Source organism: Rutidosis leptorrhynchoides, chromosome 8 (genome assembly GCF_046630445.1).
Source record: "Rutidosis leptorrhynchoides isolate AG116_Rl617_1_P2 chromosome 8, CSIRO_AGI_Rlap_v1, whole genome shotgun sequence".
Lineage (NCBI taxonomy): Eukaryota > Viridiplantae > Streptophyta > Magnoliopsida > Asterales > Asteraceae > Rutidosis > Rutidosis leptorrhynchoides.
In genome coordinates, this window is record NC_092340.1 from 295,740,039 (window position 1) to 295,766,774 (window position 26,736).

At 34.4% G+C, this 26,736-nt stretch overlaps 2 protein-coding genes across 2 annotated transcripts in view; one reads left to right on the plus strand and one right to left on the minus strand.

The window, feature by feature from the left end:
- Window positions 1–968: 968 nt before the first annotated feature.
- On the minus strand, window positions 969–4,700 carry LOC139864916 (metacaspase-1-like). The gene is made up of 5 exons (XM_071853483.1): window positions 3,970–4,700; window positions 2,749–3,079; window positions 2,220–2,340; window positions 1,665–1,832; window positions 969–1,405 (listed from the first exon to the last, which is right to left on the minus strand). The coding sequence occupies exons 1-5, from the start codon at window positions 4,676–4,678 to the stop codon at window positions 1,346–1,348; spliced, it is 1,389 nt and encodes a 462-aa protein (XP_071709584.1). The 5' UTR covers window positions 4,679–4,700; the 3' UTR covers window positions 969–1,345.
- A 2,258-nt stretch (window positions 4,701–6,958) lies between these two features.
- The window catches only part of LOC139864328 (uncharacterized), a 38,565-nt gene continuing 18,787 nt past the window's right edge, over window positions 6,959–26,736 (plus strand). Inside the window, exon 1 of the mRNA XM_071852905.1 lies at window positions 6,959–7,192. Within this exon, the coding sequence (XP_071709006.1) occupies window positions 6,959–7,192 (234 nt within the window). The remainder of the gene's footprint in view (window positions 7,193–26,736) is intronic.

A 26,736-nucleotide genomic window follows, 5' to 3' on the forward strand; every position in this document is an offset into this window, starting at 1 on the left:
TTCGTCTTCAAACCTGAGCTGCATGTAGGGCACATAATAGAGTCCAATGGTAACCCGCACACGGATAAATTCAGCCTGCTAGGCATCGGAGCCTATCCAACACATGTTTCCACATAAAAATGGTTACTTTACGAGTGACTCCCTTGACTCAATTCGCGCTCGGCGAAAAAGAAATAAGTAAACAGTTATAGACTATGTGTATTAAACATAACCTATATCTTCAATCAGGCTTTGAAGTTGAGCTTCGTTCCTGCATCCAGTACTTCGAGACCAATTCCAAATTGTCGATTTTTCTACCATTGTCGAAAGAGTTTAACGTTGTTTCAACCGATAGTTGAAGAAAAAATGTTAATTATTCGTTAGAAACAACACCAACAACAAAAAATATGAAAATCAAACACTAAAACCGAGTAATTTATTCTTGCACAGGGTACAATCTCCTGCTACATTTGTGCTACATTACTATTACTATATCATCTAATACACAAAAATAGTGAATAGTAACTAGGGGCATTACTATTCCCTTAAACTCTAATTAAATTTCACTACACCAACAAAAACCCCTACACTTTTTTCAAATATTCAAATCGACCCCCCTGTTGTGTCAAATAACCATTTTCATAAAAAATCTTAAATAAACTCCACTCAAATATTCAACGGGTCATATCTTCTCGCTAGCAACTAGTTAAATTTTTCCGATACCATCGTTAAACTCGAAATAATTTTAGAAACACAATGTCACTAACTATACGCAAAACGGACGCCTTTTAAAAAACACTAAAAAATTGGGGTACTTTTCATACACGTTGATTTTGCGTTAAATTTTTAAAAGGCGATAATTACATAGCTAAACGTGGAGATGGACATATATTGTTAATTTAAAATAACATTTAAATCTTTCACGGGTTATACCTTTTAGTTCGACTCGAGTTGCGCTTCAACGACATCATTCTTTAGCCACGAAATAATTTTACAAACTAAACGCAATAAAATACATTAAAAACCGAACCCCCGGCGCAACGCGAGGGAACACAACTAGTTTGTTACAAAAAGCGAAACCTTATTATCATATACATATTTACAGACTATTACATCAACAATCAGCCCAATACACCATTATTCATATTCACGGTGTGTTCTCAACATGCAATCAAATTCTTGCTTGGAATATAAACAAAAATGAAGAAAAAATAGGAAGAAATCAATGCTACATTTTCACATCAGATAATCATCTACAAACAATCATCCATGATTGCAAGCTTTTAACAGTATCATGGAAGACCTTCCTCGAGCAGATTAATCCTAAGTACTGTACATAGCTACAAATGTACATTGGTATCCAACATCACAATTCAAATCGCTTTGAATACATATCAAATTGCTCACATGAAGTCAATTGAGGTTCCTATACATCAACAAACAAGAAAATCAATCATTATTAAATTTCGAATATTATAGAAAGACATGTAAACATAACTGAATTACTATCTACACCTGTCTATATTATCGAACTTAATAAACAAACATTTTAGATATGTACATACATATACATATATACACTTAAATATACCTAAAACGTTCCAAATATTGTTATCACTAATATACAATGTACACAAAAGCGAATTAAATCTGAGTATATTCATATTATCTATATGATATTATACCTGAGAGAATCCACGACTTCCATAACCACCACCAACTCCTCTTGATGCATTACGAATAGCATTTCGCATTGAACTTAACAAGCTTAAATATGTGGACGCGTTTCCATGTTCTATAGCTTCTATGAAACAAAACGTCATTGCTCCTGTTGAAGTGATCTTTGATAACGCCTGTTTACAATAACTCCTCATTAAGGGTGGGAATTTTGACTCATTTATATACATGCTTTGACTTGGACTAAAAAATTCAACCGGAAAGAATATGAGTCAGATGGGTCGAACATGTTGTAAGTTATCTGAAATGTATTTAAAATATTTAAAAAATTCTAATTACTATATCAGAAAGTATAGTACTGCTATATTCCTCGAATAATCACATTTAATGGGAATAAAGTTCAAAACTTTTTGTGGGTCAGCCGTTTTCACTTTTATAAATATTTAACCTTGACCCATCGCAGAATTCGCCAATTTTGAGATCCATACTCATCAATATAAACTGCTATGACCTCTATATTATGAAGTTGGATAGTAACAAAAAAAGTGCTTTTCAAGACTAACCGACGTATCAGCTGATGTTTGATCATCATCACATCCACTAATCGAAATGACTTCTCCTCCACTGGTACCCTTTGCTATGCCTGATTTAGGACGATGATCCTCCCATTCATAGTGCCCGGCGCTATCATACCATAAAGATCGTAGTAAGTAACTTATGGCCAACGCATTAAGGCCACGCATGACGAAGTGTGAAACTTGCTGAATAGAAACATAAATTTGGAACATAAACCTTCATCAACCCAGATTCACCCCGATAAAACTCATGAATGTGTAATGTAGGTGATCAGGTCCCATAAAATATGGATCCAAAATGGATCTTATAACACCGTACAATGTGACCATAATTTTATGATTTTTAATAGCCCGATGAAGAATATAGCTGACTATTTCAATAGAATCAGCCTTGAAGCGAAAACACAATACTTAACATTTTGGATTCAAGTTCCAGTTACAAGAAATAGTATTAAAGGCGGGTCTTTGCAGGCCGTTTAAAGAACATTTGAAATTGGTGTAATTAAGATGAAGTCACCTGCTCATTCTGCAAAGGAATGGAAGATCAAGCACAGTTCCACTATGACAAGCATCAATAATGGCATGAAGTTTGACACCAAGAGGAAGAGGTCTGACGATTATTGCGTTAATCTCGTCATCAACAATCATACCATCAGTTTCGAAATCCAAGGGGCATAAGGTTTCGTCATACCCATCAATCTCGTCACCGTTGTAGTTCTTCTGTCGTGAACCATGGCCAGAAAAGTGAAAAAGAAGCGAGTCACCTTGTCTGCACCCACTAATTAACCAATATAATGCTGCTCTCATGTTACGACCTGTTGGGATCCTTTTTGGGTCTGCTTCTTCTTCTGCAATTTATTCATGGCATGTACATCAGTAACGATCAGACAGCACAATTTTGGTACACATTTACCATGAGAGGTTCTCGATCTCAAAACTATTAAAATTACCATAAGCATCTGAATTCACTTTTGCTTAACCTGACTCATTTGACTTGTTTTCATATTCGTCGTTGGACTAGAACCACTTGACTTTTGTAGTGTTAGGCTAAAGTTTCAAGTCAAATTGAGAGTTGAGCTAGTCTTCTTATTGCAAGCTTGAGCTCGGTTTTATAAGACGCAAAGTTAACTTGAGATATTAAATACATTGATAGAGCCAGGTTCATATAATTTGTCTACTTCTACCAAGTTTTTTTCTACAACTCGCAGTTCGTCTGGAGGGAAATTCGTTTGTACAATTGGCAATTCGTACTTGAGAGTGGGCGAACGCTTAGACAAACGGGAGCGTTTGTCTCCCTCCCCCTTTGATGTGGCACCCACAAACGTCCCAAAACGCCTGAAGTGGGGCGTTTGTGTTTAAAAAAAAAATTTAACGACGTTTGTCAATGAAAAACTGACGAGTTTTGAGGCTTTTTTGATTTTTTAATTCTTTTTCTACCCTTTTCACCACATTTTAACTGAAACTCCAATTATATTTTACCACATCACTCACAAACGTCCACAACAACCTTACCCATACTTAACATGTCAGAGGCATAACCCAAAAAAACGTCATCTACTCCACGTGAGCGTCACCATTATCCATGGTCTTAGTGTCAAACTTTGCAGGCCTCTGAGAATTATCTCAAATAGTCCAAATGAAATTGCACAAATTATTTTGTACTATGTGAAATTACATCTAAAACTAACGATTAACAAGTACTGAATTATGAAATGTGAAATTAGGATGATAATCTTACCAGTAAGCATAACAATCTCAGATTCAGGAAAGTTAAATTTAGTAAGCAAAAGATGCTTCATATAATTAGCATCATTTAAACATCCTTTCAATTCATGACGTGTATTTTTATACGATACACCAACAATCACCGCCTTCTTCCGTCCATATCCTGCCGGCGGAACATAATTGCTGTGAAACGAGTTTGAATGTGTTAGCGTCGGTGTATGCACCTGATAACCGGTAGGTACCGGCGCAACCTGCTTATAAAACGACGTCGCTTGATTATTAAACGACGATGACTGCTGCAATCCAGGAAATACAGAATAACCGGACGGCGACGGCGCGTGATTATCAAAGGATGAACACTGCTGCAAGCCAGGAAATATAGAATCGCCGGACGGTAACGGCGACGGCGCGTGGTTATTGAACGATGATGACTGCTGCAAGCCAGGAAATACAGAATTACCGGACGGCGACGGCGCGTGGTTATTAAACGATGAGGACTGCTGTAAGCCAGGAAATACAGGATAACCGGACGACGATGGCGCGAGGTTATTGAATGACGATGACTGTTCCAAACCGGGAAATATAGAATAACCGGACGGCGACGGCGGTTGAGTTGACTCAGCGATTTGAGTTATGAATTGACATTCAGAACAGCGGATTGATTTAGCTTCCGGTGGTAGGACTAATGTTGTTTTGCAATTTGAACAGTCAACTAGCAACATTGATGAAATGTTAAAGGCTTTTTGGTTATGTAGAGAGATGATGTGTATGTATACGTTCTAGATTAAGCGCGTTGAAATATATGCTCAATGATAGTGACGCGTGACGAAGACTTTGATAATTGCTTGCTAATTTAATGATTTAACATTAATCGATTAGCATTGATGCTTAGTAGTTAAGCATTCAGTTAGGATCTAGGAATTGACGAATTTAGAGGGTGTTGGTTTCTTTGACGAATTTAGGAATGGAGGTTTTAATTCGGATTGGGTTGGAATCGAGTTTACTTTCACGTTCAAGGCGAATGCGGAAGACGGCATCAACACTTCTAACTTTGGCTCTCGATTAGGATTTTGTTTGTTCATGTTTTGGTTTAATTCTAGCTCCTTTTTTTTGTTTGTGTTTTCTTTGTTTTGTTTAGCCCACGACAAGGTTTGGTTTGAGTTAGCGTATAGGGTCGTCTCGGTTAGGTTTTTTTTCTACCTTCGAGCCTTATGTTGTAACGTTTCTTTTGTATCTCGGTTTTCTTGTCTCCTTTTGGAGATTAAGATGTTTATATAGTTTTTGTTTTTTTTGCCAAAAAAAAAAAAAAAACAAAAAACAGTTAAGCATTCAATACGTTTCAATGTGTTGTATTTTTCTTTTCTTTTTTCAAAAAACGTAAATGATATGTAACAGACTCCAAAATTAAAACTTAGGCACATACGATTAATCAACAAAACTTAACGGTCTCACTAATAAGGTAGAAACAGACTTTGCTAGAAGTCTAAACACGTAAAAAAAAAGACATGTACCTATCGATTACATTAAAAAGAAAGAAAACTTACAGCAATGGCAGTCAGAAGAATGCCGACCGCCACCACAAGTATACAAACAAGCAAGCACTTGTCCGTTCGCAAAACACTTGTCCCACCTCCGATAAAGAAACTGATCTCCAACACTTGTCCGTCGCGAACAACCATAAACCGCCACAAATATGAATCCGTTCGCAAAACACTTGTCCCACCTCCGATAAAGAAACTCATCTCCAATAGGGAGATCGTCAATTGGCCCAACTTCAAAGGCGCTACGAAAATGAAGACCTAGGTAAAGAACTACCACAACATCAACCCAACCCGTGACCAAAACATGCCAACCATCGTCAGTCTCAAACTGGGTAGTAGACCCACCCACCCACCAAATTAACATAAAGGAAAGTCACTGCAACCACTACCATCCACCATCGGTGACCTACACAAACGGGATGCAAGACACGTCAGAAACAACGACGTATATGAGACCATCCCGAAACACAACATCCGGTGGCCACCTCTAACAGGGTGGTGCACCACCGAACATCACCCTCACAGATAAATTCGAAGAAGCAACAGCGTAGTATCCAAACACAACCACAACCACTGGTGGCCACCACCATGGTGCACCACCGAAGGTCACCATCCTGGTCAAACTCCGGCGAGCATATGAAATCGACTAAAAAAAGACTATGATAATCCATGGGTTTGGATTCTGGCCAAGAAGGAATCATTTTTTGTTCAAAACACAAGAATTTCCATTTTTAATATCATCCTTTCTTCATTGTCCCAGAGTGCGAGATGGTATTATTTTTTTACTTAGAAATGTACAAGTTTTCATGTGGTGTTTTGTTATCAATAGATTACCGAACATGTTAAACATTTCCATGCGGGGAGTAGAGATTGATTCGATTGTGTCCCCCTCTGGTAACTATGGTACGAAAAAAAGATCACACATTTAGTTGTGATACGATTAGTACATTATTGAGGCTCATATGTATTCGAACGTTGCAAAAATACGTATGTGTCACTATTGAGGCTACCTTTTTTTTGGCAAAAAAAAGATAACATTAATACGGATCCGAAGATCATAATAGTACAAACGATTACAAAGGCCATCCAAACAACCGGCACAAGCGGTAATAACAAAAGAAACATAACCAAACGGTCCACTAACAGGGTGGAAAAACACGTTTATAAGGAATCTAAACTAACAACAGGACAGCCAGCTAATCGAAAGTACAAACGGATAAATAAACAAACAGTCAATATAAATCGGGGAACGCCGATTATACTGAACAGCAATACCCCAATAGTAAGACTGTCAAAACCAAATCTTCAAAGACTTCGAAAGTAGCTCCTCCTGCAAAAAATAGTTAATAAAAGCCTGAACCGAACCAGATCTCCAACTGGGAGATCGTCGCCTGGTACGTCCCAATCATCACAACCAGAAAAGAGCAGCCAAACAGTACAAACCATAGCAAGATCGTCAAAATGGGAAACCAAATCCCACCAACCACCACCCAAACCACCCGCATATCCAGTCGTAACCACCAACTAGGTGGCCAAACCACCAGAACCACCAGCGGGACAGACAGCAGCTTCCAACACCGAGACCGGACACAACCAGCAACTACCACCAACTACCACCAACTGGGTGGAAAACTGCCGTTCGCCGCCGGCCGGCAATACACCGGTGAAGCATGGATTCCAGAAAAACGAATGAAGGTGAGAAAAGATTACCAAACAACCATAATCACCCTAACCACGAGAACATCAGTTTGAGGTGTTTATGGCCGCCGGAAGCAACTCGCCGGAAAAAGAAAAGGTTGCAAATGGACATTATTGAACATAACACCAAAGTAAAAGAATAGATCCGTCAAAACAAAGAAGACCCACCGGACCTCCGGCGAGATGCCGGAGGTCGGTAACGGGTTTCCGGCAGCCTAGATCTGTAAGAGAACCGGTAAAAAGGAAAATAAATGAAAATCCTTTCTCACCTCGCCACCGTAGCTCACAGAGTACGTACGGAAACTGAACGAACTCGTCACATGTGAGCGACGTCGACAGTCGAAAAAAGGCCGGAAGTCACGAAAGCTTCAAACCGGATCATGAAGGAGAAGGAGGAAGGAAGAAAATAAAATGAAAAGGAAAAGTTAGCCGGACCACCGACGGTAAACCAGTAGCCGGTGGAGATGAAAAAGAAAAGTGCTTTTTGTCTGAAATCTAGGGAAACAAAACGAGAGAGTTTTTATGTGTGAGAGAGAAAGGTTTCTCTAGTATACTATTGAGGCTACCTTACAGATACTTTAACTGTAACAGACTAAAACCGGGGTTAGAAGTAAGATTACTTATTTGCCCTGAGGTTTATATTTGTGTTTAAAATATGTTTTTATTTTAATAATATGTTTATTATTAATTGATTATGTAGTTAAGACCAGTTTGTGACAAGGGTCGCAGAACAAGTTCGTTTGTTTAATTTGGACTCCGTTAGGACCTCCTAACGAAGTACGAAAGATATTAGATAACTGGTAAATACCCGTGTGTTATAGGGTATGGGTTTTAACCCATTTATAAGCCTGCTTCTAGATTTTTCTTGCATTTTCCCCAAATTAAAAAATCTAGCTCGTACCTAAACTCTTACTCCCTTGAAACCCTAACTTGATCCAAGCTTGAAATCAGTTTGTGGAGCTTTAGGAACTGATTTATATCATCTTTGTGATCGTCAAACCAGGTTTGTTTGCTTAAATTCATGTGTTAATTCTTAAAGAAATGAGTTTGGGTGTAAAGTGGGTTTTAGGTATTTTTGAGCTTGAATCTTCATGTTTTGTGTTTGCATATGTTAATTGATGTTAGAAATAGTTGTTATATGATTTATATGATGTTTTTCAAGTGGTTTTGAGGTTAGAACTTGCAAAAATCGAGTTTTTGGGCCAAAAATGCGAAAATCAGCGTGCAGGAGCTGTTCTTCAGCTCCCACACGAGTGAACACACTTTTGAGGGTCAACCACGCGTGTGAGGGCTCACTCGCACGAGTGAGGCCTCAGTCACACGTGTAAGCACAGGGTCCAGTTTGTGGAAACTTGTTTTGGTCATAACTTTCAAACCGTAACTCCGTTTTTGATGAATCAATTATCGTTGGAATCGTAATGTAAAATCCTATCCAATGGTAAACTTTTTAGAAGCTACATCAGAATATATTTGGGTCAGAAATCGAGGTATTAGCGTGTGTGTCTAGTGTGCATGCATTAATTTGTTATTATGGGTTGAATTCTTGATATAGGCTTATGAATGATTGATTATATGATAAATATATGTTGGAAAATGTTATTACATGTTACTATTAATGATTCTTTTCACTTGCACGAGTGAGCTTTCACTCGCACGAGTGAGATTTCACTCGTACGGTCGAGGTGGTCAACCGCATGGTGAACCGCACGAGTGAGTGGATACTTGAACTAGTATATTTGAAAGTTGGATCGTACGGTTGAAATATGACTCGTACGAGTTATATGTCACTCGTGTGGTCAATCGTACGGATCCACTGTTGTTTAATTAGGTATTTGGCCAAGGACCAAAGGTACGAGTGAGGTGTCAACCGCACGGTTGAGGTTCCTCAGACGTGCAGGTGAGTGTCAGTCGTACGGTTGACACGTCAGATTTGTTAAGTGTTCAAGTGTTTATATATTGATGTTATTGTCTTGTTGCTGGGATGATATCAAGACATTATTACTGACTTGGTTATGTTTATTCTCAGATGAAAAGGATAAAGAGAAAGCTCAATAGTTAGAATCTGAGCCGTTGCTGGTAATTGGTGAGTGGGTCTATCTCCGGATAGAGTATTAAGTAGCTGACACGTTACTTGTTCAGACTCTTTATTACTATATTTATGTTCTGTACGATTACCATGCGTAGTTAGATATTGCCATGCTAGTTAGGACTATTGCATGACTATTTATCTGTGATCTTATGTGCGCACTGTTTGTTTGACACCAACCGAGGAAGCAAGGTTGGGAGCCCTCCGAGGCAGCAAGGTAGGGTTGATGTGAGGTCGACAGTGGTAGCCTGGTCGGGTCACGAGTTACTGATTGTTCAGTATAGCATAGAAGGACGCATGTGTTGCGTCTGGACGGTTATGCAGTGAAATCAGTAAAGCGGACTATCGGTAGACTGTAGTTTGATCAACTAAGTCGTGTGCTTGTACAAGCCGCCAATCCTCATATTGTCATTTATTGTTATATGCTAGTTCAGGACGTTAGCATAATTGTGATCCCTTGCATGTTTAGTTACTTATGCTTGGTCTGTTAGATAGTATCCATTCACTTAGCTGTGTGTTAATTCCCCTACATTTCCACCCTTGTAGGTTTAGGTACTGCTGATTAGGACGGGTGTTATGGACGGGCTGAAGACATGTTTGACTATTAGCCGAACTCTGATGTTGTCAGATTTTGAAATATTTTACATAACACCGTTGTTTTGCAAAGCTGTATTGAATATTAACTAAGTTGGTTTCTTAACTACAGTTATAAATATTAACTAAGGTTATTTAGGTAAATTCAGTCTTCCGCTGTGATTTTAAAAAAAATCAGGGTGTTACAAGTTGGTATCAGAGCATAGGTTTGACAGCAAGTACATGCGTGTATCTTGCTCTCAAACTTTGGGTGTAGTCAAACATGTCCGTGGGTGGGGTTAAGTGAATGCAGGATAGTATGTGCGTTAGTTGTGATTGAACTAACCTATTATCTACTAAGTTTTGTGTGAAGTGATGTAATAAGACAGGTATGAAGATCGATCAAATCCTGCAGATGCCCCGTTGACCCTCAGCATTGTCAGAGATCCGTTGATGACATCAAGATTGATTTTGATTAGCTAGGAGTGTCGCATTAATGTATCAAGTGGATAAAGATGTATATGAGTTGCAGTGATAAAGGAAGTTACGAGATACAAAAGAAAAAGATAAATGAGATGAAACAATGACAATCAAAATTGATTCTGGCTACCATTGCTGCAATGATTGTAATCAATAGTGGAGTGGTTCCGGGGTGCAGGTGGGATTGATGTGTTGATAGATAAGAAGATGTCTATCTTTCTTATGAAGGTGCGTTCTCATTACATTATTGTAATTAGTAGTGTAATATTGGATTGTATACATGTGGTTATGTGTGCTTGTAATCTGTTATAATTAGTGAGGATCATGGTAATGTAATTGTTATTTTTATAACAGAAATAGTCGATGGTTTGACGGCTCTAGTTACATTAGATATGTCTGGAGCTACCATCAACATTATTGTGATTTTGTTCCCTTTGACGTGGTTCCATGATTTTTTTTGTGATTGACATGTTCACTGAGGCTTGTCAGATGTGATTGCATTAGATATGCTTGCCATGATTAGTGATAACGTTGGTTTCATATTGAGTATGGAACTCTATGTGATATTTTTTGTGTAAGATGGATATGAGTTATTTTTCTTTTGATAGACGGGACACACATAGTGGCCTGTAGAGTTCAGAATTGGGGATAGTGCATTTGTTATGGACGAATAACTTGAACATGGCGTTATATTGTTATGTTTTATGTGATTTCATGATATGTAAGTCGGAACTGAAATGTGATATGTGATAAGTGCCTTGTTATGTAGTTATGTATGGGATCTAATTTAAGTGACACATTGCCATGCTTTTAGTAAATTGTCCATTAGTCTAAACCTGACATATTGTTATGATGGGGCCTATATGAGGTATTGTTCCGTTACAGTTGACAGACGGAATGTACGTACTGACTCGTAGGGACTGATTAGGGTAGTAGTCCCCTTAATTGTTGGCCAGTGATTTGGATTCTATTGAGTGACTTTATGAGGCGATTAGTCTATATGCTTAATAGACCGTGACTGAATCACTGAGTGTGACTAGTTTAGTGATATCGTAGTATGATTGGACTTATTGTGTAGGATTCGTAGGGTTATCCAAAGGATCTGTCTTTCTTTCGTAGCCTGATATGACCTTTCATGTGGTTCTTAGAATAAATGTAGGCGACTTTCTTGAATTGGTCTCTTGGGAAAATAGAGACGAACTTTGACCTGACTGAGGACAGAATTTTTGGGTGTGTGTTGACCTTGAGTCTCGGGCGTGAGTTAGACTAAGATTGGGATGTATGAGTAGTGTTCTATGGGTTATCTTTAGATAACAGGGGAAACCCTTGTTTTAAATGGGGGTTGGTATTGGGTAGATGCCAAGACCCGAAGATAATGTCGAGTGTTCGACCCCGTTTGGAATTGTGATCAGTATGTCAATAAGATGGAATGATTTGACATGATAAATTCTTATGTTATGGGAGTCGTGTAACAGCTTCAATTGATGATTGAAATCTTTTGGGAAATTAACTTGTAGTAACTGGTTAATTGTTGCATTAAGGAACCTTAAAAATCGGTAAATCTAGGTTCAACGATCATGGAATTATTGATGTGAGCGTGTGTCTGTGAATAATAATTGAACCTATTTTGAGATAGTATATGTTTATGGGTTGATTGTGTTTTGAACTGAGAGTTCTTACAAATTGTCATATGTTGACAGAGTGACCGATTCATTGTTGAAGTTAACCAAAGAAAGATTTGACCTTAGGTGGAACTTGAAACAGAGATTGACTCTTCCAATACTGTATAGCTAAAAGTGATTTAAGACTGAGTTCTTAGGAACTGTTGGATGTTATCAGAACTGGTTATTATACAGTTGAGTTAGAAAGCGTTGTTAGATATTTAATCTTCAGGGTAATTCATAGTTCAGAAAACCTGAGGTTGTAAGAAGCACGAGAGTGGGATTTTCAGTATGAATCCAGAACGGTGTGGTAGTGAATTAGGTGTCGACAAATAGTAACTGTTATAATTGTGTGTTAAAGTATAGGTTTGTCAACCTTGTGTTCTTTGGAATTGTTTATTGTTAGTGGGTTGTAACTAACAGTGACTCATGAACGTAGTAATGGATAGACTAATGAACATGACTAGGATCTTGCTCCGAGATATTTGAAATGAAAATATGATTTGAGACAATGTATTGCGTCTGGCCAACGAAAATACATTGTAGTGAATCATATAGTAGTTTTGAAAGTCGGAGAAGATACAGTAGGTGATGGATATGATGTTGATTGACAGTGTTGTATGTTGTGACCAGGTGGGATTGCATATATTAATTGGAAAACATTGTTTCAATGGGTTGAAAATTTTAAGTTACATTGAGATCAATATTATCTTCTGGAGGAAAACTTGACAGGAAGTTAACCTTTCAGACATGGTAACGATCGTTGTGTTGGATCTAGATGTTGATTTATTATTGGTTAATAAGGGTTAAATTGTGAGATGTGATGAGAGTATTGTGTTCGTAATAATTAGTACTATTGACGATATGATTAGAGGCATATGCTAGTCGATGGAATATTTAGTAGATAAAGACATTGTTGCAGGAAATATGATAAAATTCTCAAATACCGGGTTGAGAATGGGTATTTGATTATAGATTTGGGTAATTTCAATGAAACTAGTACTGTTATTGTGAGGAAATTAGTGTTGATATTGTGTTTTCATGTGAGACGATGGCAATAAATTGATGACATGGAACAACAGAATTGGAAAATTTTATGGAGTCATCTTATGGGTAATCTCGAGAACCTGACTGAAAGGTTTGGTTAGATGGTTTATAGGTGGATTACCAATGGTATCTACGAGAATTGGTATGCAATGTCAGTTTTGACGTGGACTTTTCATAAAACACCATAGAAACCAGACTGTTGTTATAAATTGATGGGCTAAATAATGGACATTTACCTATGATTCTAGAATTTAGTAGGTAAATAGAAACTAGATATGACTCACTTTGTGGAAATTTATTAGATTGATGACGGGTCGATGTATTGTTTATGAGTTTTCTCATGTTGAAATGGTGCTAATCGTAATTGAAGTAGAATTGATGGATTGTTATCCTTTTTAACTTAAACACTCGGGTAGAAAATGACTTGCGTAGTTTTTGGTATACGTCTGATGGTTGGTATGTGGTTACTTCGAAAAAGGACGAGTGTGATACTGTAGGCAATCGTGTGATAGATTGTCTGAATGTTGTGTTGGGTAAATGGAAATAGTGGACCAACTTATGTCACAATTGACCATTTGATGGTAATCATAATTGAAAAGTTGGTGTTTGACTCGGTGACAATAAGAGTTCAATTTGATAAATTTGGATGTTGAGTTGCCAATTGAGAAGACTTGTTGAGTAATGAACCTACTTAGGTAGTGCATGTAGCAGTAATATGTGTTTTGATTTGGTTCTCGATGTGACCATTGATGAGGATGGCTGTTACCTTTGACCCTTGTGACTATGAATGACCAGATTCCGAGGACGGAATCTCTTTAAGGGGGTGGATTTGTAACAGACTGAAACCGGGGTTAGAAGTAAGATTACTTAATTGCCCTGAGGTTTATATTTGTGTTTAAAATATGCTTTTATTTTAATAATATGTTTATTATTAATTGATTATGTAGTTAAGACCAGTTTGTGACAAGGGTCGCAGAACAGGTTCGTTTGTTTAATTTGGACTCCGTTAGGACCTCCTAACGAAGTACGAAAGATATTAGATAACTGGTAAATACCCGTGTGTTATAGAGTATGGGTTTTAACCCATTTATAAGCCTGCTTCCAGACTTTTCTTGCATTTTCCCCAAATTAGAAAATCTAGCTCGTACCTAAACTCTTACACCCTTGAAACCCTAACTTGACCCAAGCTTGAAATTAGTTTGTAGAGCTTTAGGAACTGATTTATATCATCTTTGTGATCATCAAACCAGGTTTGTTTGCTTAAATTCGTGTGTTAATTCTTAAAGAAATGCGTTTGGGTGTAAAGTGGGTTTTAGGTATTTTTGAGCTTGAATCTTCATGTTTTGTGTTTGCATATGTTAATTGATGTTAGAAATAGTTGTTATATGATTTATATGATGTTTTTCAAGTGGTTTTGAGGTTAGAACTTGCAAAAATCGAGTTTTTGGGCCAAAAATGCGAAAATCAGCGTGCATGAGCTATTCTTCAGCTCCCACATGAGTGACAGGTCACTCGTATGAGTGACCACACTTTTGAGGGTCAACTACGCGTGTGAGGGCTCACTCGCACGAGTGAGGCCCCAGTCACACGTGTGAGCATAGGGTCCGGTTTGTGGAAACTTGTTTTGGTCATAACTTTCAAACCGTAACTCTGTTTTTGATGAATCAAGTATCGTTGGAATCATAATGAAAAATCCTATCCAATGGTAAAATTTTTAGAAGCTATATCATAATATATTTGGGTCAGAAATCGAGGTATTAGCGTATGTGTCTAGTGTGCATACGTTAATTTGTTATTATGGGTTGAATTCTTGATATAGGCTTATGAATGATTAATTATATGATGAATATAGGTTGGAAAATGTTATTACATGTTATTATTATTGATCCTTTTCACTTTCACGAGTGAGCTTTCACTCGCACGAGTGAGATTTCACTCGTACGGTCGAGGTGGTCAACCGCATGGTGAACCGCACGAGTGAGTGGATACTTGAACTAGTATATTTGAAAGTTGGATCGTACGGTTAAAATGTGACTCGTACGAGTCATATGTCACTCGTCTGGTCAACCGTACGGATCCACTATTGTTTAATTAGGTATTTGGCCAAGGACCAAAGGTACGAGTGAGGTGTCAACCGCACGGTTGAGGTTCCTCAGACGTGCGGGTGAGTGTCACTCGTACGGTTGACACGTCAGATTTATTAAGTGTTCAAGTGTTTATATATTGATGTTATTGTCTTGTTGCTGGGATGATATCAAGATATTATTACTGACTTGGTTATGTTTATTCTCAGGTGAAAAGGATAAAGAGAAAGCTCAGTAGTTAGAATCTGAGCCGTTGCTGCTAATTGTTGAGTGGGTCTATCTCCGAATAGAGTATTAAGTAGCTAACACGCTACTTGTTCAGACTCTTTATTACTATGTTTATGTTCTGTACGATTACCATGCGTAGTTAGATATTGCCATGCTAGTTAGGACGATTGCATGACTATTTATCTGTGATCTTATGTGCGCACTGTTTGTTTGACACCAACCGAGGCAGCAAAGTTGGGAACCCTCCAAGGCAGCAAGGTAGGGTTGATGTGAGGTCGACAGTGGTAGCCTGGTCGGGTCATGAGTTACTGATTGTTCAGTATAGCATAGAAGGACGCATGTGTTGCGTCTGGACGGTTATGCAGTGAAATCAGTAAAGCGGACTATCGGTAGACTGTAGCTTGATCAACTAAGTCGTGTGCTCGTACAAGCCGCCGATCCTCATATTGTCATTTATTGTTATATGCTAGTTCAGAACGTTAGCATAATTGTGATCCCTTGCATGTTTAGTTACTTATGCTTGGTCTGTTAGATAGTATCCATTCACTTAGCTGTGTGCTAATTCCCCCACATTTTCACCCTTGCAGGTTTAGGTACTGCTGATTAGGATGGGTGTTACGGACTGGCTGAAGACATGTTTGACTATTAGCCGAACTCTGATGTTGTCAGATTTTGAAATATTTTACGTAACACCCTTGTTTTGCAAAGCTGTATTGAATATTAACTAAGTTGATTTCTTAACTACAGTTGTAAATATTAACTAAGGTTATTTAGGTAAATTCAGTCTTTCGCTGTGATTTAAAAAAAAAAAAAAATAAGGGTGTTACATTAACAATACATTGAATGTTATTGTTATTTGATTTAAATCTAAAACTAGTCATGTCTCTCAATATATTTGTTTGTAATATACTCAGGTCATTTTTATGTTAAAGCTAGGAATTAGCATTCTTTTTAAAGATTCATAAAAAGTGGTATTTTCTTATAATAATTTAAGGGGGTGTTTGAGTTTGGCTTTGTGTTTTTAATCCGATTCTTTGCTTATCACATTTTGAAATCGTAAATAATCAAAGAATCATACTTGATAAGTTAAGCTTTAAAATCAATTAGTTACAATTTTAGAAACATAAAACGTGAAAATTAAAAAAAAAAATTGTAACTCTTTAATGTAGCAAAACGTGATATTTTTATTATCCGACTCTTTCTTTTTTTACATATATTCCCCCTATTTACATGTCAACTTTTCAGATAATATGATTTGTCTAACACTCAAGAAACCGATTATCAGATTATTGAGTTATTAAATAGCATAATCAAATCCAAACATTATTGATGTATACATTGGCGAAACTACTTGGGGGCAGAGGGGGGCGCCCACCCCCAGTGAATTTTTTTTCTAATATAAACATTTTGGGTTTTTCGACATTGCCCTCAGTGGAATTTTTTTTGCCCCAAAGCCTACATATTTTGCCTAAAACCTTCAAATTTTACCAAAATTCTTCAACTTTTGCCCCAAAATCTTCAAATTTTGTCCAATAACTTTCTACTTTGCCCAAAAACCTTCAGAATTTGTCTAAAAACTTCAATTTTTTGCCCAAAACCTCTGTATTTTGTCCAAAAAAATGACAACGGTTTTAAATTTTTTTTGGCCCCGGTAAAAAAATCGTAGTTCCGCCACTAGATGTATAATACGTTTTTCGATAACTAATTATCTATTTTTAATTATTAAAAATGAATAATTAATTTTCAAACGTAAATTCAAACACCTGAAAGTTATTTATCTTTCTCGATAGCCCATTACACTAGTGACTTTCAAACGTAAGATAGTGATGAATTGCGTGAATCATAGCAGTAGAATCACAATATTATACAGTAGTTTTTCATGTTTATCTGTTAAAATCATGTCATTTGTGTAGGATTAATGTGCAAGGTACAACATATAACTATATGGCCAACCTCATTTGAGCCTTCGGGGTCACACACATATACACCGAGACGTCAAATAAAATATATATATGATGTATATATATTACTCAAGTAACAAAATAGTAAATCGAAATTAATTCATTTACTATTCATATGAATAGTAAATGAAACGAAATTAATTAATTTACTATTCACATGAAAGTGACATGATAGAAATTATTAATTATAAGTTACATAACATACCTCCAAAGTATTTGAGAAATACGACTTTTTAAAACCAAATCAAACGAAATATGATATTACAGACAAAGAAATCGAAAACAAGATATTCTTTTGATTTGTTTTTTGCTACCAAACAAACGGAGTATATCATATATATATATATATATATATATATATATATATATATATATATATATATATATATATATATATATATATATATATATATATATATATATATATATATATATATATATATATATATATATATATATATATATATATATATATATATATATATATATATATATATATATATGTTCGTTGGGTTATGAGATGAGGAAGAGAGAAAGTAAGAAAAGAAATAACATTGTTTCATACGGAGTATTATTTTGGGTTCATAATATTAATCAAAGGTTGATTAATTATTACTTGAGTTTGGACTAGCATCCATTGACGTTGTTTGAAGTGTAGTGTGGGCTATCCAAAGAGACGGTCATACTTTTGATTGTAGGTTTCTCTCCGTTCATTAGTTTCTTCAAGAAAGGTATATCGTTAACTCATCTTATGATTTAATATTCATGACAATTATTATGGTGTAACTGGATCTCGTTAGGATAAATTAATCGTGTGCATATTTCATTAAATATATGAATATTTAATCTTGTAAATGTTATATTTCAGTAGGCTTATAACTACCTTTAGTGGTCTGGTTCAATATATTCAAATTGAAAGAACCAATAAAAGAGAGATGTGTTGTAGAAGATATAGAAGAGAAAGAGGTTGAAGAGAGGTGTGATGTATTTAATGTATATGTGTGTTTTTGTAACTTACATTATACACATATATATAGTACAAATTTTACTATCCATATTTGACTAATTACCATCCATATTTAACTACTAAATTTACAACACTTCCCCTTGGATGGTAATTTTTTTTAAAGAGCAATTAATACTGCCTCGTTAAAAACCTTGCTAAAGAAAACTCAGTGGGATAAAACTTTAGCTAAGGGAAAAAGAGTGCAGCATAGAGTTGACTCCCCCTCAAGTAGACAACGCTGAGTCGTCACATCTTTTGAACTTGCCTCATGACAATATTGTGAACGTATGTTTTGAAAACAGCGATTGACAGTGCTTTGGTATAAAGATCAGCAGAGTTGTTGATTGAACGTATCTCATTTTAATCTGGTTGTCTTTTACGAGATCTTGAGTATATGAGAAGAATCTAAGGTTTTCATCTGAAACTGTATCATCTAAATCTTTTATGTACAAATTTGACCCATGTGATTTGTCTACAGTCTCCTTCATGGTTTGCTCAAACTGTTGTTTCAATTCCTATTCCCTTTCAGTCTTTTTCTGAGCCTTACCAATATACCATTCTTTTCCATCAAACTTATGACCGTTAAGACCGTTTATAGCTTTAGCGCCTCGTCAGCATTTATGTTTTGTTCTGTCATTTTTGATACTCTTATTTCATTTGTACTATGTAAGCTGTATTATCTTCATAGATAGTTGTTGGGCTTTTATAGTGTTCTAGTCCACAAGAATCAATACAGATTTGTATCATTAATCTTAACTAAAATCATTCTCGAGTAGCTTCATGCAATGTAATCACTTCGGCATGATTTGATGATGTTGCAACAAGTGTTTGTTTTGAGAATGTCATGATATTGCGGTGCCTCCATTTAGGAATACATATCCAGTTTGAGATTTAGCTTTATGTAGATCAGATAAATAATCTGCATCTGTATAACCAAACAAATCTTGTTTCGAGTTGTTAGAATAAAATAATTATAAATCAGTAGTTCCTCGAAGGTATCAAACTATTTGTTTGATCCCATTCCAATGTCTTTTGGTAGGGGCTGAGCTGAACCTTGTCAACAAATTAACTGCAAAAGAAATATCAGATCTTGTATAATTTGTAAGATACATAAGAGCCCCAATTGCACTAAAATATGGAACTTCTGAACCAAGAAGATCTTCATGATCTTCTAGAGGATGAAATGGATTAGTATCAATATTAAGATCTAACAACCATATGAGTACTTAATGGTTTTTGTCTTGTCCATATTAAAATATTTTAAAATCTTTTCGGTATAAGTTGTTTGATGTATAAGTAAGTCATTAGTTATATGCTCAATATGTAAATCAACGTAATACTTGATTTTTTTTTATTTTAAAATCTTTCTTTAGAAGTTGAATGGCTTCATAGATTTCTTTATTTAAGATAATTGATATAAACAGCTATGATCACATATCCGAACATTGTTTTTATAAAACACACATGCAAATAAGTTTATATGTATACCCTTTTCTTATCAAGTAGTAATTTAATCGATTATACCACATACGTCCCGATTGTATAAACCCATTTAGAAATCTTTGTGATTTAATGGAATATATTCCCTTGGGTTTTGAATTAGATGCTTATGATACCTTAACCCTTCAGGTATATTCATATATATATATATCACTATTAAGTGATCCATACAGATAAGTAGTAACAACATCCATGAGATGCATTTAAATAACTACCAGGTTGATTAAGTATCTAATAAGTAATTATATTCATTATAGGAGGATAAGTTTTTCTCCTAATTCATTTCTGGTCTTTGTGGGAAATCTTGAGTTACAAGTCAAGTTTTGCCTTGTAACTTCATTTGCGCATTTCTTTTCGGATAAAAATTCATTTGTATCCCATTGTTTCACATCTTTAAAAGTGATAACGATTGATCCAAAAACTTTTCTTTTATTGAGCGATTCTAATTCAGCTCGTATTGCTCCTTTCCGTTGAGTTCAATCACGTCTATTTTGATATTCAATGACATATTTTGGTTCCAGATCATCATCTTTATTCATGATGTCATTGTAACATTATTTGAAAATATCTCATCAAGATTTTTCATTTCATTTCAGTTTCATAATATTGCATAATTTATTGCAATTTATGTATTTACATTTATCAATATCCTCTGCAGAAGGAGTATTGATTTGTGGTTCTTCTTGAACACTTTCTTTTACCTCATTATCAGCTGATTTTCTTTTTCAAGCATTTTTATCTTTGGAACCAATTGGTCTCTCACGTTTCTGCCGTAGCAAAGACTCATGAGTGACATTATTGCCAGCTTTTGTAATTTCAATTCTAGCTGAAGCATTTACTGCTGGTATATATGATTTAGTCACTTATTTTTTGTATCTTTAAATGCATAAAGTAATTAATTTGCAAGTTCTTGCATATGCATTATATTTGAACTTTCTTTTCGCATTCTTTTGTGCGATGATCAATATTCCTTAATTGATGTTCACACCATGAAACATCATTTTATTTATATTTCATTTCTCCCCCTAATATAGGGAACAATGTTTCATTAAAGTGACAATCAACAAAACTTGCTGTAAAAACATCACCCGTCATGGGTTCAATATATCTTATGATTGAAGATGTTTCATATCTAACATATATTTCAATCCTTCTTTGAGGAACTATTTGTTGTGATTGTTCAATTAAAAATACACTGCACTACCAAATGTTCTAAGATGGAAAATATTCGGTCTCCACCAAAATTAAGTTGGTAATGGAGAATATTTATAACTTGCACTTGATTTAATGCAAATTAATGTCACATCATGTAAATTTACATGTCCCCATATAAATATTGAGAGTTTTGTACTCATTTCTAATTGTCTAGTTATTAGCTGTAAACGTTTATCTATTGATTCAGCTAAACCAATTTTGTGTATGCACATGAGCAACTGGATGTTCAACAACAATCCTTGTAGACATATAATAATCATTAAAAGCTTGAGATGTTAACTCACCAGCATTATCAAGTCTCATCCTTTTAATGGTGTAATCAGAATAATGTGTTCTTAATTTAATAATTTGTGCAAGAAACTTTGCAAATGCCATATTATGGCTTGATAACACACAAACATGAGACCATGCGTTAGATGCGTCTATTAGAAAAATGGTCCACATGATGGATGAATTGGTCCATATATATACCCTTGAATTCTTTCAAGAAACATTGGTGATTATTTCTCAATGTGCTTTTCATTAATCGCCATATGTGATTTTCATTAATCACCATATGTGTTTTTCATTAATCACCATATATGTTTTTCGTTAATCACTATATGTGCTTTTCATTAATCACTATGCGCTGCGCTTTTCATCATATGCGCTTTTTATCATATGCGCTTTTCGGTGCTACATAGATATTTCTCATTTTCGATTATCATTGACTGATAATCATATCCATTACGATATATATCAGAGAAACTTAACAAATTTCTCTTTGATTTGGGAGAAAACAAGACATTGTTTACCAAAAAATTCGTAACATTTGGTAATATGAAATTTTGCCTTTTTCATTTCTTATATCAAGTTTGCAAGAGCTGATATAGTATTTATAATTCCTTCATTTGATTTAAATCAATGAAATATTTCTTAGATTTGATCATAGTGTGTATGTTACTACTATCTGCAATACATAGGTCTTTACCATTTAATTGATGTTGTATTTCTGCAGGATTCATACTAAAACTTCAAATAAGATAAGCAAATAATGAGTTATATTTCAGCAAGATAATCAAATTATATTACCTGCAAACAAGTTATAATCTGAAGTACATAAAAGATAACACTTAATAAAACATATGCGTTATGGTCTAAAACCATTTATTTATGAGTGATACATAAAAAAATAGGCATCTTAGAAAATTCAAACCATTCAAGTCTCAAGGTAGTTCAGGGTTAATTTAATCAAGATTTGTCAACAGATTCACTCTCGTTTTCTTTTCTTTTGGGACTTATTTGTAGAGCTAAACAAGATGTTCATGTATTCAAGAAATACTAGACTGATGATCCACGTTACCAGATCATTAATAAGAATCTCCGGAATTCTTATAAGAGCGTCTACTAATATCTTTAATTTTATTCTTTCATGGATCACCGTTATTATTATTATTATTTTTTTTTTTGATAATTAATATCGTATCTATCTTTGAGTATTTTCCATAATACACTTGGATTTTCGATCATATAACATGTAGATTCTAAGGACTCGACAATATGTTTGCTAAGAAAAATACTTACTATTGCTTTCTCTTGTTCGGAATAATTGTTATTTTCAGTCAGGGTTTCTAAAATACCGTTTGATTCGAGATATTTTTCTACATTCATAACCCATGTTAAGTAGTTGTTCCCACTTGTTCTAAATGAGCAAATTTAAGCCTTTTCAAATTCGACATTTTCTATTATCAAAAAGATGAATAACATAAATCATAATCATAATCAACTTCTATTCATAGACAAATAATAAAATGAAATTAGAATTATTTTAAATTCATAAGTAGCAAACAACAGAATAATGGTATGATTACAAATAATAAAAGCACAAGGGCAGGATAGAATACAGGTTCACCCGGTGGTATATTAGCAACAATGATGATAGTTAATATGACCAATACAATAGGAAAAATCATCCTTGTGTGAATCATTTTTACAAAAACTTTTTGAGAGTAGTAATCTGAAAATTGAAGATTGATTTGTGAAAATGTGAAAACGGAGATGTTTATTTTATATATGAAAAATATAGTTGTTGTAATGTCTTAAGTTGACGTTAACAACCGTTATGTATATATGACCGTTGTAACGTCGTTAGTTGACGTTAACGAATAAAGTCACTATATCAAAACGCGTATGAGTAATATAAAGGACAAGATTTTTTTTCTTATTTTAACTTTTAAGATTTACTTTTAATAAAAATAGAAACTACTTTTTCTTATTTTAACTTTTAAGATTTACTTTTAATAAAAATACAAACTACTTTTTCTTATTTTAACTTTTAAGATTTACTTTTAATAAAAATACAAACTACTTTTCTTATTTTAACTTTTAAGATTTACTTTTAATAAAAATACAAACTACTTTTTCTTATTTTAACTTTTAAGATTTACTTTTAATAAAAATACAAACTATTTTTTCTTATTTTAACTTTTAAGATTTACTTTTAAGAATAAACATTAGTATGCATGAAATAAATAATGATTAATTGCATAAGTAATCATAAATGTTAGATAACATATAAAGACCCCATCGTATTCGTATTGATCGGAATTAATCTCGACCCATGGTACCGTGTTGTCAAATGACGTGTTGCGTACATAAAGTACCGTGTTGTCAAATGACGTGTTGCGTACAATCATGAGGTCTTATTAACATAAATATAAATGTTAGTGAAGTTAATAAGAGTTATATTACAGAAAATATAATTCAGGCGGTATAACCGACCATATATAACTTAAATAACATAAATATAAATGTTAGTGAAGTTAATGAAAGTTAGATTACAGAAATATAATTCAGGCGGTATAACCGACCATATATAACTTAAATAACATAAATATAAATGTTAGTGAAGTTAATAAAAGTTAGATAATTTCTTACCTTGATTAGTGACGTGTACTTGATTAGATAAACATTGATTATACGGAGCACTTCGTGCTGATAACGTGTTATATTTCAGTAGGCTTATAACTACCTTTGGTGGCCTGGTTCAATATATTCAAATTGAAAGAACCAATAAAAGAGAGATGTGTTGTAGAAGATATAGGAGAGAAAGAGGTTGAAGAGAGGTGTGATGTATTTAATGTATATGTGTGTTTTTGTAACTTACATTATGCACATATATATAGTACAAATTTTACTATCCATATTTGACTAATTACCATCCATATTTAACTATTAAATTTACAACAGTAAATGTTTTATAAAATAATAATAGATTATTGTTTTAACTATTTGCTGCGTTAATCTGATTTAAAAGTACACACGGTTTTTCAACAGTGGTATCCAAGCCGCTTTTAAACCATCTTAATTGTCGTGTAATTTTCTTTAGATTTAGCTTTATCCTTTTTGGTTTTTAAAGTCAACACGGTTGATTTAGACTTAACCTTATGACGCACAAATATGATTGAAAGAATATCACTATTTTAAATTGTAGATTTAATTGTTATGGCTTGAATATTTATTATAATTGTTGATTGTTATATTCCATGGTTATACACATGCATTATAACCATGGACAAGCCATATATAGGTTTTAATAATGTAGTTATTAAAATTGTAATTGCATACATAGCCCGTAATGCCCCAACCTATGTGTTTGATTATATTTGATTGTTGATTACGGCAATATTATGTCATGTTGATTATTTATTTTTTATAAGAAAGGCCATTTTGAAGCCAAAGTTGTATTATATTTATTTTTCATTTTCATAGTATTGTATTTAAGTTTATTCTAAATTGTAAAAGTATTAGATTAGTTATATTTTTCAATTTTAAATAAATGTAATAAGATGAATATTAAAGATAAAGATGTAACGTGGAGTTTGACTTAGAAGATGGCGAACATGTCAAGTTGACAACGATGGCGTTTGTCAAGTTTTCACTTGATTCTTGAATTAAGTGGGAGCTACGATATTACCTTTAGTTTGACCTCTTGATCCCATATCGGGTTATGGGATCAAGCATAGGATTTTTGGGCTAGGCTATGTGTGTGTGATGCATGGTTGTGTTTTAATTTTGCATTTATATATAATTGTTGATTAGAATATATATGCTAAATGTTTTTGATGAAAACATTAAATAAAACCGGCAACGAGTTTCAAATATTAAAATTGATGATTTTAAAAGGTTAAACTCTAACGAGTTTAAAGTTAAATAATTTTGAGACTCAAGTTATATATGTTTTTGATGCAAACATTAAATAAAACTCTAAACGAGTTTCAAAGATTAAAATTGATGATTTTAAAATAAGTTAAATTCTAACGAGTTTAATGTTAAATGTTTTTTTTTAAACTCAAAAAATATATATTGACGACATCTTTTAAAACTGTTTTAAAATGATACACGTTTGTGTATTTATTATTTTTATGCTAGAAATTAAATAACATAAAAATAACAAACTAGACACATAAACACGATCGACATATATAATTGGTTAAAATGATTTTTAACAAATAGTGTAGAGAATCTTGTATGCATGCATTATTCGTTTACACAAACGTTTTCAAATACCCGTCAAAATTAGGTCATGCCATCCAATTAGCTTGCAAACACTCCTCGTTATTTTTCTAACCTATTAAGACTAGCGTGAATTATAACCACGAGGTGGAATTTCTAATCTAGTAAGACTGGCGTGAATTTTCACTGTTTCTAAATTGGACGACTTAATCGTATTCACGGTGAGACCTGAGTTCGAGGCAAGGATGAGTCAAACATGTCAGTAGATAATAGTAGTTTGTTGAACTACATATATCTCAAGGTCTCATAAAGATCTAAGAGTTACACTTGTAACGTAATTGGTACTCGCTACCTACCAGTAGACTCTATAACTGCTAGCTGATCAACAGATGTAGTTATGGAACCTCTATGTGGATCTTAGGCTTTCGTAAATTAATTGTTTTTTAAAAAATATTATAAAAACTTGGGTAGTTAATTTATTAAAGCTTAATATCAAAAATACTAATTTGAATCTTATATCTGTTGTAGATGTCAAATAATCAGAACGCAAACCAAAACACACTTCCTTCTTTGTTGGAGAAGGATAAACTCAATGTTCAAACTTCCTAGACTGGCGCTGCAACCTGAGAATCGTTCTCAAGCATAATTGGAATTTGAATAAAGTTTAGAACCCATATCCTTTCTTCCTGTTGTGGCAGTTGCTGCTGCTCAGCAAAATGATTATCGAATGTTGTTCGATGATCAGGAAGAAATATGATTGAAGGGTGAAAAAGAATAAGCCGAATACTTTGTGGAAGGAAAATGACAAATCATTTGCTAGGAAAAATATTGCACCTTCCAAGAAGGAAAACCCAACAAAAGACGCCAAATGTTTCCATTGTGAAAAGGTTGGCAATTGGAGAAGGAAGTTGTCCTATCTTCCAATCTGAGCTGAAAAAAGGCAACGCTGGTGAGACTAGCAAATCAGGTATATTCCATATATAGTTATATGCTTCTTCTAGTGATTCCTAGATCTTTGTTAACTGGTTGTGGTCTTCACACCTGTAACAATATGAAGGGAATGAGAAGAAGTAATAGACTGAAGAAAGACACATTGGATTTTCAAGTAGGTAAGGGGGATCAAGCTTTTGTTAAAGCTATTGGTACCTCTGAACTTACTTCTCTTAGTGGTCTTATTGTTTTGTTGGAACAATAGCATTATGCTCT